This window comes from Lithobates pipiens, unplaced genomic scaffold (assembly GCF_037356315.1).
Source record: "Lithobates pipiens isolate NorthernLeopardFrog02 unplaced genomic scaffold, aLitPip1_a1.2 Scaffold_18, whole genome shotgun sequence".
In the NCBI taxonomy this organism is placed as follows: Eukaryota; Metazoa; Chordata; class Amphibia; order Anura; family Ranidae; genus Lithobates; species Lithobates pipiens.
The window spans coordinates 435,337,104-435,354,933 of NW_027507758.1; the positions used below are offsets into that span (position 1 = coordinate 435,337,104).

Sequence of the window (17,830 nt, forward strand, 5' to 3'; positions counted from 1 at the left end):
AGCAGGCCATAGATGGATTGTTTATTCTTAATCAGCCAGCCAATCAAAAAAAAACCAAAAAAAAAACCACCTGAATGGATTCCCCCATCCATACATTCGAGGTCGATAAAGGAATCCTCCCTGCTGCGTTATTGTTATCTGAGTCCTCCACTGTCAGAATATAATAGTTGCATGAAAAAATTTCTGACATTCCCTCTAGCAGGAACAGCCATAGATGGATTGAAATTGGAATGTTCCCAACCGAACCGGCCGAAATTCAATACATCTATGGGCAGTTTGATGGAATTTTCTGATTTTATTGAAGCTCATAGGTATGTAGCTGCAGAATTGCTATCCACATGGAAGTAGTTTCAACACATCAAAAAAAATAAAAAAATAAAATAAGTGTAAATATGTGCCGATAGCAATTTTCTTACGCAAGCCACATAATTTTTTTTTTTTTTAAAACAGGTAAACCATCAAAAAATAATATTTCTTCTACAAGCTGAATGAGGTGTTTTGCAAAACAAATAAGCCAACATTACCTCGTCCCTCAGTTTTCTTATAAGTTCTGTATCATTGTGATGGGTTTTTATAACTTCAGCTTTAACACTGGCAATAAGAGATGCACTTTCTATCAGATCCGGTCGTAAAGTGCCTTGTGCAAGAAAGACCTCCTCGGGATTAAGGTTCATTTCACCTATCACCTCATTGGCAATCTGGAAGAGAACAAACAAACTCGTATGGCATGTGTTAACACTAGGCAGACAAACCTTCCATTATCCAACACAAATTCAGACATTAACCACATCACTCAAAAAGCTCATCCACTCAGCATTTGTGCAGTCTATCAATACTCACTACCAAAATACCTTTACAAAGGTGTCACCAATGATTTTCCTCTTCTCCTCTGGATTTGTTGTCATATTAAGGGTTTTGCTGATTCTTTTACGAGGTGTTCTGTCCTCATCAGATATTGGCAATGTTGTTGTACCATTATAAAAAGAATGTGCTGCATTGACAACTGTTAAAACACAAAGTCCAGAATTACCAACATTTCTAAACAGCCAATAATCTACCAGGCTAGAGTGCTGTGAAAAAGTATTTCCCCTTCCGGATTTATTTATGCATATTTGTCACACTTAAAATGATTCAGAGCAAATGTTAATATTATACAAAGATAACTTTACTAAATACAAAATGCAGTTTATAAAATGGATTTATTTTATTAGGGAAAAAGCTGTCTAAACCTGCCTGGCCCTATGTGAAAAAGAAATTGCTGCCTGTTGGTGGCAACAACTGCAATCAAGCCTTTGCCATAGCTGGCAATGAATCTTTCACATGGCTGTGGAGGAATTTTTGCCCACTCTTCTTTGCAGAAAGGTTTTAATTCAGCCATATTGGAGGGTTTGAGCATGAACAGTGTTTAAGATCATACCACAGGATCTCAAATCGGATTAAGTCTGGACTTTGACTAAGCCCCTGCAAAACATTAATTTGTTTTTTTTGAGGCATTCAAAGGTGGACTTGCTGGTGCGTTTTGGATCATTGTCCTGCTGTATAAGTGCGCTTGAGGTAACGAACTGATGTCTGGACAATTCTCCATTAGGATTTTCTGGTAGAGCACAGAATTCATGGTTGTGGTAATTATGGCAAGTTGTCCAGGTCCTGAAGCTCCAAAGCAGCCCCAGACCATCACAATACCACCACCCTGTTTGACTGTGGGTATGATCTTTTTATGAAATGCTTTTGCCTTGGAACTCTCCCATGGATGCCATTTTTGGCCCCCTCTTTCTTATTGTTGAATCATGAACACTGACCTTAACAGACCAGCAAGGCCTGCAGTTCTTTTGATGCTGTTCTGGGTTCTTTTATGACCTCCTGTATGAGTCATTGTGCTTTTGGGAGTCACTTCTGTAGGCCGGCCACTCTTGAGAATGTTCACCACTGTTCCAAGTTTTCTCCATTTCTGGATAATGGCTTTCACCGTGGTTCACTGGAGTCCCAAAGCTTCAGCTTTGGGTTACAAGGCTTTGTGACCCTTTTCAGACTCACACATGTCAATTACTTTTGTTTCTCATCCAGTTCTTGAATTTCTTATATTGCGGCAAGATGTGTTGCTTTTTCAGATCATTTAGCATGCTTAAACTTTGCCAGACAGCTTCTATTTAAGTGATTTCTTGATTCAACAGGTCTGGCAGTAATCAGGCATGGGTGTAGTAAGTGAAATTTAACTCAGCTTTCCAAAAAATGGGCTTAACCACAGTTTATTCATGATTCAGCAAAAAAAAAAAAAAAAAAAAAAAAAGAGAAACACAAATCAGGAAGGGGGGGCAAATACTTTTTCACAGTATGTAATGTTGCTGTATCAAAAAACAATGCCATCAAAAATGGCTTTCAATATGCAGGGTGCTATGAGGCACTGATACTGGACCAAATCTTTGGGACTCATTCATGCACACTGCAACACACTAGAACTAATATCAACCCACGAAAATCTGCATGAAAACCCAGGCTTTATTTTTCTGCACATGGTGCGTTATGGAACACTATGGCTATACTCACATGTGAACAAGCCTTTATTTCTGTTTGGGACCTTGGTGGGGAGAATGCCCCCAACCATCAACATGTCCATTGTTAGTGTACGTGAACTCAACAAATCATGCATATATACTCATGGAGATTCCACTAATAAGCAGAAACAGTAATGCGCTTCTGATGATGTCTCCATAGGAATATACAAAACCTTAGGCCTGATGGTTAGGTTAGAACTAAAGTGCCTGAATCCTGCTCCAGTGACCTAAAATAGAAAAGTCTGTTATACCCCTTTCACACTGTGCCGCCTAGGGAGTCAGCGGTAAAGCGACGCTATTTTTAGCGCCGCTTTAGCAGCACTATACAGCCGCTAGCGGGGCAGCTTTAAGCCCCCCGCTAGCATCCGAAAAGGGGTTAAATCCACCCACAAAACGCTGTGTGGGGGGGGACGTTTTGTGGCCGCATCGCAGCGCTGCCCCATTGATTTCAATGGGAAGCAGGGGTGAGTTCACCGCTCCAAAGAAGCCCCTGGCAGGACTTTTTGTGATGCCCTGCCAACGCACTGCAATGAAGACGCTTTTCTAAAATAGCGCCTGAAAAATGGCCGCAGTGTGAAAGGGGTCTCAGTGCTGGGTAGAGTAGTTTAATGCTGAACACCAGGAAAAATTCATAATGACCCCTCCCTTTTTACTAATTTCTCCCCTCACTATCCCAACAGCCTCTTTCCTCTGGTGCTCTGGACTGTGGGTGGATCCCTGGCAGTGTTTCTCAACCTTTTTCCAGTCGGGGCACCCTGAAAAAGTATTTTCAGTCTTGAGGCACCCCAATCCAAGGCTTGGTTCACGTTACTGTGTGCCACGGAACACATGCAAAATCGCGCTCGTTCCTGACACAGACAAATGCTCTGCTCTTTTGGGGTGCCCTCAATTCTTAATGGTACCCCACACATTGGAAAAAGTGGGGTGCTTTTGGTGCAGTGCAATTTAACAAAAGGTTGGAGACTTCTATCCCTGCATTTTGGTGGGTAGGGAAGCACATTGAAATGAATAGGCTGCCCTACACACAGCCACACAGATGTGAACCAAGGGCTTGTTCACATGTCAGGTTGGAGGGGTGGTAAAAACACATGGTTGAGCTGTTTTTACCACCCCGTCTCCCCATTTAGCTGCAGAGGCAGCAGCATCGTGGGGTGTACACACGCTGTGGCTGCAGATGGAGGTATACCCTGGGTGAATGGGGCTGCACTGCAACTACCCCGCAATCGTGTGCATTGCACAGTTGGGGTGTAGCGATGCTGCATTAAAACAGGTGATGAGGAGGCAACATAATGCCTCTTTACCGCCTGTCAAATGTCTCTGAAAAGAGATCTGTGCATGGATTGCTTTTCAGGAGGAGCAGCTGTCTTTGCCATCACAAACAAGCCCTACAAAAGCATTTCTGATGGTACAGGAATGGGGGGGGGTCAGGATTAAATGTAACAGACAGACACATGTGCACACGCACACATGTATACAAAACACACACGTATAAAGCCCTTTTAAAACATTCATTCGGGTACCGCACTGTAGTTTGGCAGGGGATCGGGCTCATCTGACAGCCCTTCTATCCCCTGATCCCGTGGCACACCTGAGAACCTCTGATGGCATACTGGTTGAGAAAGGCTGCTATACAGTATATATAATGATGTCAGTGTGCAACCAAGGGACTACGCATTGAAGAGGCTTAGCAGACCAATTACATGAAATGGCGGAAGCCTGTGGGAGTGAGGGATTAGCATTATTATGACCATTTGATCTTTGTAACGTTGGGTAGCCCCACTGCAAGGGTAGTTTTGAACTTCTCCCAGAGTTCAGCTTAAAAAAAAAAAAAAAAAAAAAAAAAAAAAAAAACTAAACTACTGTGTTGACAAAACACCAAAAACAACCTTAAGACCCCTTTCACACTGAGGTGCTTTACAGGCGCTATAGTGCTAAAAATAGCGCCTCTCTTGACTTTCCAGGGTGAAAGCCCGAAGGCTTTCAAACTGGAGCGGTACGCTTGCATACACCGCTCCTAAAGCACCCCTGCACATTGAAAACAATGGGGCAGCGCCGGCAAACCGCCATAGTGCCGGTGCTTTGCGGGCAGTTTTAACCCTTTTTCAGTTGCTAGCAAGGGTTAAAACTGCCCACTAGGGGTCAAATAGCATCGCTTTACCGCTGACACTCGCCCCAGTGTGAAAGGGCACTAAACATTACTGCCATCTTGTAAAAAAATAATAATAATAATCTTTTGGTACAGCAAGCCTTTGTACTGTCATTTTCCCTATTCTATATATTCAAGACTGTGCTTAAAGCAGTATTAAACCCAAAATCAAAACATTTACAAATTCTACAAATTCTTAGATGTTATGGCTGCATTAGGTTTCCTTTTTTAGGATTCCTTTCTACTTTCATCTGGTCATCCAGCCAGTATATCTGTTTTTCAAAAGAACAAGCTCTCTTGCAGTTACAGGGATGAGGCAAGCCATTTAACACTGGCAGGGGTGCCCACAGTGATCAGCTTTTATGTAAAACCTTTAACCCAAAAAGGGAAAAAGGTTGCTGTAACTGTTCCTAAAGCATTAGCTGGAGTTTGGCTTCAAACTTTTTTTTTTAAAGCGCTACTAAACCCACAACAGTAAAATCAGTCTGTATATGCAGTAAAACACGCTTGTTAGACTCACTGTGGGGTTAATCCTCTGCATTGTGTAAAAGGGCTGTTTGAGCCCGTCTTCTCTAAACCTCCCCTTCTTCTACAGTCCCCAAACCATCTCCTGACAGAACAGAGCCTTGAAGGCAAGCTGCACATGCTCAGTTTGCTGTTTATTGCTAGGAAGCTTTTTTGTTCTTGGGAGGGAGCATGTGATCAGCACAGGACCAAGCAGCCCTGTCCAGACAGAGGGTCTGGGGTCCTGCAGACTCATAGGGCAATCAGGGGAGAATGAAAACTCCTTCAAGCTTTAACCAGACACTGATCGAAGTCACACAACTGCTCCAACTGCTGATGAGAAAAGGTATTTAGCAGTTTATATTTACTAAAACTATTGCACTTCCATGCTCTGTGTACTGTGGGAGACCAGATATAGTGAATCCAGGGTCCTGGGTATAGTAACACTTTATTTTATATGTGTATTTAAATCTGCTAGTACACACAACAGTTCTCTCCACCCAACTGAGAATGGTGCTGCCCAAATGTGCCCCCTGTTCTCCATCCTCCAGAGTGAGGGCACTCTGATACAAGATGTGTGTTACTTGCCAGATCACCAGAGGAAAATGGCAAAAAAAAAAAAAACAACAAACAAAAAAAAAAAGAAAAGGAATGCAGCCACCACATCTAATGATTCGTAAGCAGTAAAACATTTTTGGGTTGAATAGTGTTAACTCCGCTTTCACAAAATGCTAAAAAGATGCACAGAAGACACATATATGTTTTTGCATTTGTGTCAGTGAAAAACATTCTCTAAAAAACATTACACTGTACTGGAAATGACACCAAGCAGAACCCACCTTTGACTTGAATTCCCAGTTTCTTCAGAGCCTCTTCCACAGCCAGGCTTTCTCGCTTCCGCATAAAGCCATTATCTATGTGCACCGCAATCACTTGGTCTTTGTTTAAGGCTTTGTTTAAGAGAGCTGTGCAGACGGTAGAATCTACTCCACCACTCAATAGCACCTGCAGAGCACAGAAACATGCAACAGATTTCACATAAAAAGGTTGTAAAAATACATACTACAAATGTTTTCTATTCAAATCAGTGAAAAAAGGCTTAAAATATAATACTCTGAGGAAGCCTGACTAAGGGTCCTTTCACACGGGGCGGATCAGTTCTGATCCGCCCCGTGGATGTCCGTTTGCTCAGCGGGGATCACTCCGCCGATCCCCGCTGAGCAGGGAGATGACAGCTCCGTCTCTGCACACTGCGCAGGGACGGACCTGTCACAGCGCCGCTCTCCCCTATGGGAGATCGGATGACGACGGACCGCAGTGCCCGTCGTCACCCGATCCGATGACGGATGGAAAAATAGCTTTTTCCTCCGTTACACTTTTTCGGATCGGAGCGGGTCGGATGTCAGCGGACATGTCACCGCTGACATCCGACGCTCCATAGACCTCTATGGAGCACCCGTTCAGGTCCGCCTGAAAAACTGACAGGCGGGCCTGAACGGCACGTCAGTGTGAAAGAGGCCTTAGTGTTTAAGATGAAAATTACACAAAAAATATCAAGACCAAGTTCTGGACAGCTAACATGGACGAAATGCCTAAATTAACTTTGTATAATAAAAAGGTATCATTGTTTTTAGATAATCATGTAAAAGAGCTGCTTAACAGATCTCCAGGTCATTAATACGGTCAAAGCCCACGAACCTGGAAGACCAGGTGAAGATGGAATCGCCTACATCGTGGACAGTGCTCCGCTGGAGGGCTTCGTTTTCAGGCAAGTCTGTCATAATGGGCTAGTAATGCTCTGCATACTAGCCCATTATGACTTTACCTGCTCGAGGCCCAATTTTTGGTGGTTTACTACCACTTTAATGCACAATAATGCAGTGCAGAGACATTTAGGTCTGTTTCACAACGCCACACTTCAGTTTGGCCGCAGCACAGTGTACTTGCAGTTTTCAAGCAGGTAACCTGCAGTTTCCCTCCATTAGATCATGTGTTTTTGGCTTGTTTTCTGAAAGCACACCAAAAGTCCTGCATGCTACATCTTTTGGTGTGCTAAGAAAATGTGCGTTCTAACAAAGTCTGCGGGAAAGCGCAGGTAACCCGCAAGAAAGTTTGAAATTGCCCCCAGGCTGCCGGCCACAATAAAAGTACTTCAGGAATTTGCAGCCAACCTACAAATAACTCAGGATGTCGCAGAATGCCTGCACTTAAATATATAACCAGCACACCAAGATTCTTTGAAATTGGGTGCAAAAGTCTTATGCCCCATGCACACCATTACATTTTCTGCAGATTTTTGTCTTCAGATTTACCAAAACCATGCAGTGTAAGGGCCTGCCTGATTGCATACAAATTGAAACGCTTAAAGTCTGACCTCATATTATATGGTTTTGGTAAATCTGAAAACAAAAATCTGCAGAAAATTCAATAGTGTGTATGTGGCCTTAGTAAAGCAATCACATCACAGCATAAAGTTATGACGTTCCAGAGCCACAAAGGACCCCATCTTTAGGCTAAGTTAAGTTAAGGCTCATTAACGTTATAAGGCCCCAATAGTAGCAATCACTGAAATTTGCAGCCAACAGATCAGTGGCATGCAATCATCCACTCCACAATTTTTTTTTTTTTTAAAGCAGCCCTTGACCACTATGAGAAAATATTATTAGTGACCTATATATGAGCCTAGAATACTTACCAAAACTTTTGCTGATCCCACTTTCTCCTTAATTTCTCGTATACATTCAATCTCTCGGTTCTGTACAGTAAAGGTCCCACTACATCCCGCAACATCATATAAGAAGTTTTTCAACATCACTTTGCCATTCTCTGTGAGACCAACCTCAGGATGGAACTGAACTCCATAAAGTTTTTTGGACTCATTAGCAATGCCTTTGTAGAATAAATGGTAGGTTTTAAAATTAACCACAGAATTTTACATTACAACAGATATAACATTTCTAATACTCATTTACACATCTGCCACTGTAGAATGAATAGTGCAACAGAAATTGTCTGCCTGTCTAAATAAAAATGTGACGTTATACATCTTTTGGTCCTGCCCCGCTATACAACCCTTCTAAAACCAGGTTAGGGACCTAGCTCTAAAATTCATGGGTATGTCTACTATACCCACAAAGACGTATTTAAAATCTATTCTAGGACATCTAATAAACGCTGTCAAATCATGTATTCCTGCCCTTTGAAAAAGCTTCAGTCCTTCATCCATTAAACTATGGGCATGCAAAGTAGAGGAAAACTGGAGGATGCAAAAAAGGAAGGGCAGGCTTTACTGTTTGGAGGAGACTCAGAGCAATAATAGGTCCCACTCTTGCCCTGCCTGTGTGGCCCCCCTGCCACATCCCTACCCTCTCCACTTTATCCCACTGTTGTTCCCCCCTTTACTGTATGATAGATATACTAGGTTTCACTCATTGTATTATGACCACTACTTGGTATACATTTAGCCATTTCCTGTTGAATTTGTATGTTGAAAACGTAAAGTAGTAGGGTCAAAGCTCTTTTGGCTATACTTCTCTTGTAGGTCACAGGAGTGCACTTACTTCTACACTCCTGTGACCCAGATTTAGACAACAGTGGCTAAGGTTTTCTGTTGGCTGACATCACCAAGCCAGTCCAGGCTCTGCAACCCGGATTCCTGACTGGCAGCTGGCTCAGCAAGCCGCTGGAAGACTGGACCAGCTTCTACCATCCCCTCCGCAAACCAGCACTTGAGTGAGCACTGCAGAGGCAGGGCAGAGAGCCAGTGACTGACAGTCACTCTTATCTGCTCATAGCGGACCAGAAAACTGAGCAGTCAGTGGCCTTTGACCGCTCAGTTATCATTGCAGAGCCAGCGGGAGACAGCTGTAGCATCGAAGCAATGCTGCATCCACCAGTGAGAAAATCTTGCACTTCTCTTTTAAAGCATTTATGAAAATGTATGGATTGTTGAATAGATACACACTACATTGCAGCTAAGCCAGCATCCGCGCACATTAGAGCTGCACCAGTAATCGTTAAAAAAAAATAAATAAAAAAAAAAAAAAAATACAGATTCTGCGGATATCTATGCCGGAAGTGGGTGCAGATACTTGTACTGTACAGGTATCTGCACCCCCCTCCCCCCTGAAAGGTGCCAATTGTGGCGCCGGGGAGGTTTCCAATGAGCGGAAGTTCCACTTTAGGGTGGAGCTCCGCTTTAAGGCATTTTCCAGATTCTATGCAGAGTTTTCTGCTCACAGCCGACAGCTGTCTAAAAAAAAAAAAACAACAACAACAAAAAAAAACAAACAGGCAGCCTGCCAAGTTTATGACATCACTTAGACAGAGGTAAGGAGAAACAGTAGCACTGCGTTCTTTTAGATCAAAGGAATGAACTTCAGTCTGTAAAAGACGGAAATTTACCACTTAAAGACTAAACCTTTTTCTGACACTTGTTGCTTACAAGTTAAAATTTGTATTTTTTGCTAGAAAACCTCTTTTTGTTTAAGCCTGGAGAATAAAATGACGGTTGCTGCAATATTTTATGTAAAAAAAAAAAAAAAAAAAAACACCTCCACACACTTTAATGAACAAAAAAAACAAAAAACTAAAAAGTAAAGTTAGCACAAATGTTTTTGTATAATGTGAAAGATGATGTTACGCCGTGAGAATCGCAATCTTTATTCTAAGTAAAAAGATTGCGATACTCATTTTGGCCAGAATTGTGCAGCTCCAATGCACATTATGACATTTTTGTACTTGCTGTAAAATCTTTTTTTCCTGAATTGAGAAAGTTGGGGTTTTTACTGCCACCTATAGGGAGGTTGGGACACTGACAAAACAGAAAAAAAATAAACAAAAAAACCCATAAGCCAGCTGCTGTATTATCCCCCTTCTCCACCCATCATGCTTCATTTTTAAGCAAAAGCAGTACCAAGGGCAACAGCAAAAACAGACAGGTGCAACTGTGTCCCCCAATGGACACCAAGGATATTTTTTTTTTTTATTACAGCAAGCACAAATGTTTTCTCCCATCCATTGAGGGACCCAAAATTTTTTGAAAAAAGTAGGCCAACTGAGGAATGGGAAAACAAAACAGCCAGCGACAGAATCAAGACACTGGGAGCAATCTGGACAACAAGGTACCTGTAGGACCAATGCACGAGTCTAAACCAAGGGAAAAGAGCCTAACAGAACAAGAAAGCTGGGATGAATGTGGTGCCCCAGACCAGGCCAGAGAGGAACACTGAGACTAAGTCAGTGCAAAACTGTGGGAGCCCACCAGCAACCTCTCAAAACAGATGGAAACAACCAGTAATCTGAAAATGGGAAACTTGACCAACAGGATGTGGTCAACAGAAAATAACTGGGAGAAGCCCAAGAATGATAAAACCGTACCGGAAAATACAGACAAAGGAGCAAAGGTGGCCGAACACACGGACAACCTCACAGTGAGATGTCAATGAAAAAAAAAAAAAAAAAAAGCGCTCAGAGCATGATGAAAGGTAGGAAAAAGGACCCCAAAAGGTACCTCCACCCCTCAAAAGTCAGACTGAATGAAAGAGGGAGAACTACAAGAGGACTCCAACATAAGGGTGGGGATAAAAGAAAAAACATACCACACAACCCACAATGATGCAGAAGACAATAGGATGACACGCTGGGACCCATCCGCATGAAAAATTTTAGGCGTTTCTGGGTTTGATAGAGGAAATCTGCAACCCTGCCCACCTCTACTCAAAGCATGACTGGGGGAAAAAAAAAAAAAAAAAAAAAAAAAAAAAAAACTGATAAGGCACTGAAACGGAATTTCCTCAATAGGCTATGCTTCATAGGAGATACCCAACTCACAACAATCAGGTCACTCAAAGGCATCCGGACTTACTCTACCCTCACCAGGCCAAGCAGGGGATGTGAATCATCCAGGAGATGAATCCTTTCAGGTAGAGAGGACCTGTGGAGGAAAGACAGATGGTGATGCCTGGTCTCTAAGGTGGACAGTGCAGTCAAGTGTAGCACACTCAGAGCTGTCCAACATAGGGATTAGGCCACTTGACCTGTCAACAGGGAAAACTTCCAGACCTAGCCAAAGGGAAGTTCCAACAATACATAAGTGATGTCTAGTAAAGGCTATTTAAATTTTTCCTCACTTTAGAGCACACGCACTGAAGTAACTTAACTTTTTTACCCCTGACACCACAAAATAGGTGGTGAAACATGTTGGGCTTTGGGAAGTAATTTTTGCACTAAGCACTTTCATTTTTTAGTGGGGTTTTGTCAGGACCTATGAATGGAAACAGACAAAAAGGTATAGTGTATGGTGGTGGAGGGTAGGTTTGGAGCCAGTTTAGGGATGTTAACAGGGTGGAATTTGGGAGCAGTGGCATGTCAGTCTTTAGCCAAGACCCTCAGTAGCCACTGAAGTTGCATAGAAATATGAATAGGTTGTAAACAGCGGTCATCCCCTATAACTTTAGTGTATGAGGTAAGGTGTGCTGACCATCTATAGGGGGCATTTTACTCTTTCCGGTTTTATGAGAACTATATGGAGTAATGCGATAAGATACAAATAGAACTAACTAATGACATATTAGTTTCCATGGGATCTTGGCATACCCTTAAAAGGAAAAAATTAATAAGAGACACTACACCACTATTCTGCACAATTGTGATCGAAGATATGTGCATATTCTGAAAAGTGCAGACATGCATAAGAGGATGCATGCCAGACCTGATATGCATTAGAATGCGCTAATAGCCCGGGGTACAGAGTATATCAGTCATTATTAGGTAAAAATCTTCACAAAATTACCAGTATAGAACAGGTCAGAGTACTGGGGAGTCCCCAGTGAAATTGGAATGTCTGTTCTGGGAAACCAAACAAACCCCAGAAACAGGAACACACTAGTGGAGTCCTTTCATGGGGAGGGGCAGAACCAGCCCCATACTAAAGGGTAGCGCCAGGAACTACTTCGTTTAGAGAGACCATCTGGATATCTCAGTCCAGGCTCCTAGGTAAAGATAGAGATGCTGTGAAGAAGAGAGACAAACAAAAACAAAAAAAGGATACTACTTTGAGAGGGTATTCCCTCAGCACTCTATCCTCAAAAGAGAAGGGAAAGATAAAGGGGAGATATTAAATGAGTACATTGGGGCCCAAATTTTTGTTTTATTTTCCCCTTTCGTGACCTTAAGCTGAGAAACCTTGCTCAAAAAGTAAAATCAGTTATAAAGACTAAACACCTGAGAAGCCGGATCCAAGCTTGTATGATTGTTTTGGAACAGAGATGCCAGGAGAAGGCACTAAAATAGACAAAGTCCAGCAGCAAAAGAAGTCTAGGTGGATCCTGCAAAGTCAAGTTCACAGTGCAAGGAACAGCAGAAAATGAGACAGGCAAACCCAGGAAGTACCTAACCCGAGAGGTACAAGTACCCATTAAAAAAAACAAGTCTTTACTAGAGCAGAAAATGAAGGTCCCAGACACCTTTAAAAAGAGACAATGTCAAATGTGTAGTAACCCCAGAAGAAAGGTGAGGGACAGCTGAAGCAGATGCCAGATACATGTATTAAGCCTGTGAGCTACAGGGGGGAAACGCAAACTAGTGAATCTTGAGACGACACACTAGCCAAGGACCCAGCCTAATAAGCCAACAGCCTCGACTTGTGGAAGTGGGGATGCACCTTGACGAAAAAAGCATACTAGAGGCATTAGCTGACCTCTGGCTTTGAGTCCTACAGCATGCATGTGTAGGGGGTAGGCTCAGAATGCATACGTGTACAGAACATTAATGTAGATGTAGTGAGGTAGGAAATTGCTCCGGCCACCCGTGAAGTTGCTAATGACCATGTCAGGAGCAGATCTGAAGAGAAAATCCCTTGTGAGGTAGCCAAATTTTATGTTCCTTGGACACCTCGTCAGATTTTTAAGCATGCATACAGAGACCCCACACAGAGGCGCACATATGCACCGATAATCAGTTTCCTATGCGACACAAGTTTTGATACTTGCACACCCACCACCTGCCTGGTAGCTTGCCTGTTAAGGTGAATTACTAATGCATTTACAGTGGGCAAAGACCACCAATTAATAAACTTCATCTCAAAAGGTAAAAAGTTCCAACACAGTGAGGCCCAGTAACCTTCAGGGTGTTTATAGCCCATGTAATGGGAGGAGTAAAATAGTGGATGTAGCAGAAGGTCTTTGCAGTTGTAGGAGCGCCAAAAGATCAAAAACCTGAGTCGACAGGCTGAATCTCCAGGTAAAGGATAGTGCACACAGCATCTATAAGGTTTGAAACTACCTCTTATATACTCTGGGTCCGCTCCAGAAGAATGAAATGAGCCAACACAGCCTCACCTGAGGTAGACAGCTGGCAATCTGAATCAGAGACAGCCACAGGGTCTGCCCAAATAGAAGGACGAGGACAGTCACAAACCGGTACAGCAGGGGATGGCACTGGAGGATGCTTAGAACCTTTGTTGGTAGAATGCCCCATTATCTGTGCAGAGGCAGACAGGAAGTCCAAGGTAGACAGCAAGGTCACACCCAACAGAGTCAAGTTATAGGATCACCCTTGTTGGAGTCTAACAGAAGGGGTTCTGGGTTCAGGATTATGAGCATATCAATTCTTATATAAAAATACCGGGTAAACAAACCCAAAACCACTAGTGGAGTATAACCAGATTTGTCCGTGTCTTAAGACATGCTATATCTACTCAGCATTAATGCAACTAGTGCCCAAAGCAAGGCAAGGCCTCAGATGCCCAAAAACCCAGGCAACTAGTGCTGATGAGGGTTTCAGGTGGCCAGAGGTGACCAAACCACCATAGGTGGGGAGTGAAAACAGACCAAAGATCCATGTGGTGCTTTAAGAGCAAGAACAGCAGTGGGATGATGCTTTGTCCAGGCTGAATGGTGGGAGAGAACATTTAGAGTGCCACCCAACAGACGGCATCAGCATTTGATCACTCAACCTTAACCCTAAAACTGCCTATACATTATGAATTTTTTTTTTTTTTTTTTTTTTTTTTTTAGGATTTAGCTTCAACAATGTAGTGCAAGGGCCTTCCTGATTGCGTACAATTTGAAAGTGTTTAGGTTTGACCTCACCGACCGGCTTGTTCACCAAAGTCGTCCTCAGTAACAGGACCACTCCTGTAGCAGATCTACAGCTCTGGACATGGAAAACGATTTGCAGTCAACACAATACAAAGTCTGGAGAGTGCCACAATTTAAAGCCCAGTGCCCCAAAGGTCCTATTCCAGGCTAACCTCACACTATCCTGTCAATTGGGGTCAGGGTATGGCCTCCAAAAATAGTCACCGACTTTAAAAGCACCAGCATCATCTCGTTTGAAGTCAGAGCCCAAGAAAAGAAAAAAACACTAGCACAAAAAAAAATTAAAAAATAATAGGAGGCATGCTGGGTGGAGGAGGGGTTATACAGGTGCTACCTTTTTGATTAAACCTCCTGTAGGCGGCAGTTTAACCTGACTGTTCAGAACGCCCGTGTCTCTCAATGGACAAGAAAGAAGATATGATTCAAGCACTCTCCAATAGCTGTGATCTTGGCTCGGTTTCATCCCTATATTAATTTATTTACCACAGAGGCTTTTTACAAATTCACTTTTTAGATACTGTCATAGACTTATAAAATTTGATACATATGAGTTTTTATTATCACTTATTATCTGATCAAGCTGCCCAAATGATGGAGGCAGGGTTATACTGTGGAGAGAAGGGACAGAGCAATCTATTTATAGTCATCTGTCAGGGTCATATTAAGGATACCAGACAGTCATATGATTGCAAGTAGATATTGAAGATGCATACCTGCAACTATGTTTCCAGATCGTGCCACAACTTTAAACCCATCAGCTACCTTGTCTACGCTGTCACCGTGTGTCAACAGCACAACCTCCTCTTTTTGCAGTCCCCTGAAAACACAAGTTAAAAACATTGAGGAAGCAAAACCAATACAAAAAAAAAGAAAAAACATTCAGTTTGCATAAAACAAGAAGCTCAGGCTCTAGGACACATTACATACACACACTTCTTCACAGCAGGGAAGATCAGAGAGGTCTTTAATGTTTGGGAAAGTAACACCTTGACTGAAATGGCTGTGCTACTTGTACCCCTCAAAACTCCTTATGCTTCTAGCATTAGTAAATAGATAGGAAAGTATATCACATTTACTTGCTTGAAAAGTTATTTTTGTACATTTCTTCAATGACTTCCTGCTTTCCGTGCCTGGGCAAATTATGTCATACATCCCAGGAGTCTTCAAGAGGGGGCAAGGTTTTCTCAGGTAATCTGCCCTTACTGAAGATGGCCACAGCCAGAAATGCTAGGGGGCGTTTTTTCAAAAGGATATTTTTCAGCAAAATAAAGCATGGAGACATGGATAGATGGGGGGGGGGGGGGGGGGGGGGGGTTGTTTTGATTATTAAAAATGAATAGTGCTTTTGGTTTGTGGTTCTCAGATGCAACTTTAAAATGCTACTATGCTTAAAAGAGAAGTAAAGGAACTTAACAAGGTAGATGCAGCATCAAGGACCAAGCGGTCGAACATCATCAATCACTTATTTTTCGCAGTTCCCAGAGCAGAGAGCTGTAGAATGTCAGTCACAGCTATCTGCTCTTCACCCTCCTCCTCGCTCACTGGACTGCCAAGCTGTGGAGGGGGCAGGGGCAACCAGCTCAGGCTCCGGGTGTCAGTCTAAGCACCTAGAGGATCCAAACTTTTCGGGATGACGCGGTGCCTAGACTTCCGTGAGTGACGTCAGCAGAGAGCGAATGTCAACCTGCTCTCTGCTGAAAACGGGTCACAGGAGCGCAAAACGAACTGCACGCCTGTGACCCATAGGAGAAGCCCAGCCAAACGAGCTTTGGCTATACTTCTCTTTTAAGTCAAAAAGGCTCCAGTGTGACTAAAATACTAGCAAGTGTACCTGTTTGGGCTTGTTCACCCCTGACAAAATTTCAAACTCTTAAATGCTTCTATAGCATTAAAGTGCTTTAGTGTGGGTGCCTTAGACTGGTGTTTTACAAGCACTTTTAAAAGGCTTAAATAAACAAAACAAAAAGTGAATACAAAAATCGCCATATGTGCGGTTTTGATGCATGTTAAAACCACTTCACAAAAGGGAAGTGACATTACTGAAAACAATTTGAGGTGTAGCTTTCCATGGTAAAATGTTTCTTGTGCACACTCCATTAGCAGTGAAAGCAGCAGCATGGATTCCTTTACTATGGTTTATCTCATGTTTGACCTCCTGCAGAGGATGCTGATGTAGGAGCAATTTGCTGAGCAGAGGAAGATTCGAAAGGCATCCAGGTGCTATGGTGTACATCCGATTGTTTCTCATAGATATTCTAAAGGGCACATTCATGCCCTGTATCATGATTTACACACCTGCTCTCAGAAGTTGATGTCCGCCATCTTCAAGCAGCACAAACAGGAAGTGCAGAAGTGACTACAGGACACCATGCTCTCCTCTATTACAGGGCATTTGGGGACATTATAGTCGTCCTGCACGATTATTTTTAAAACTCATTTTAACGTGCAGCAAATGTCTGCCAGTACATTTGTGGAGTGTTATAGACTTGAATGGGAGGCTTTGAAAGGCTTAAAACTCCACCAGACTCGACATGAGGCTTCGATTTTGATAATGTGCTGTCCACAGTGTCATTTGTATAGATGTTTGAGGAGCTTTAAAAAATGCCCCTTGAATGCCTGCTTTCAATGCCAGTGTAAACTTAGCCTCAATTCAATAGGTTGGAATTCACGGGTCCTATCAGTGATATACAGTACATGATACTGTATGCATGATACCAGCATAGCCTGCATAGTATTTTATAAAGTCAGCAGTGTTTCTATCACTGTGCTCAATACTTCCCGAATAACTCGGATGTATTGCTCATGTTGTGGAGAACGAGTGTTTTTTTTACTTGCCTACAATCAGCAGGTCCTATATTTTGGGGATCTTCTTACCTACCCACAGTATTGAGAGGTGGTAGTGGTTGCTGCTTTGTGAGTAGATTATATATGTGAATGATATAAGGCTTTCTGGTACATGCTACAATATATAGTTTGTTTTGATATCCGTATTACATTGAGAGAAAGTGTATGAAATGAATTGGAACCAGATCTATTGCCCAGTCCAAGCCTGATGGAAAGGGGGGAAATTGTACCTTGGTCACAACACATAGAAAACAATTGTTTTTTCTACTCCCTAGCAGTGACCTGCATTTATCCAGTGCAGACAACTACATGTTACCAGCCATAAATGTGAACAAACCCTAAAGAAATGAGTCACGGCTAATATGGACAACAGTGCTCTGGCTGGGGGAAGGTGGTTTTCATTCAAGATTTTACAATGCATGGCCCCTAATGTGGAAAAGTCAGCCTGTACCTTTAGCAGAGAAACATGGCCAAAGCATAATGTTTCAACCCCTGTGCTTAACTGTGGGGATGGTGTTCTTAGGGTCATAGCCAGCATTTGTCTTCCTCCAAATGTGGAGAGACGAGTTAACGTCAAAGAGCTCAATTTTGGTCTCATCTGACCACAGCAATTTCTCCCAATCCTTCTCTGAATAATTTAGATGTTCATTGGCAAAACTTCAGGATGTGCCTTCTTGAGGAGG

The 17,830-nt window shown here is 42.7% G+C and overlaps 1 protein-coding gene across 2 annotated transcripts in view; it reads right to left on the bottom strand.

The window, feature by feature from the left end:
- Positions 1 to 17,830, bottom strand: part of GMPS (guanine monophosphate synthase) — a 65,745-nt gene that overhangs the window by 23,112 nt on the left and 24,803 nt on the right. For both annotated transcript variants that reach the window (XM_077488109.1, XM_077488110.1), the window contains exons 5-9: positions 15,017 to 15,120; positions 7,898 to 8,091; positions 6,042 to 6,207; positions 852 to 1,003; positions 525 to 698 (exon numbers count right to left, since the gene is read on the bottom strand). In XM_077488109.1, coding sequence (XP_077344235.1) covers positions 525 to 698; positions 852 to 1,003; positions 6,042 to 6,207; positions 7,898 to 8,091; positions 15,017 to 15,120 — 790 coding nt within the window. The remainder of the gene's footprint in view (positions 1 to 524; positions 699 to 851; positions 1,004 to 6,041; positions 6,208 to 7,897; positions 8,092 to 15,016; positions 15,121 to 17,830) is intronic.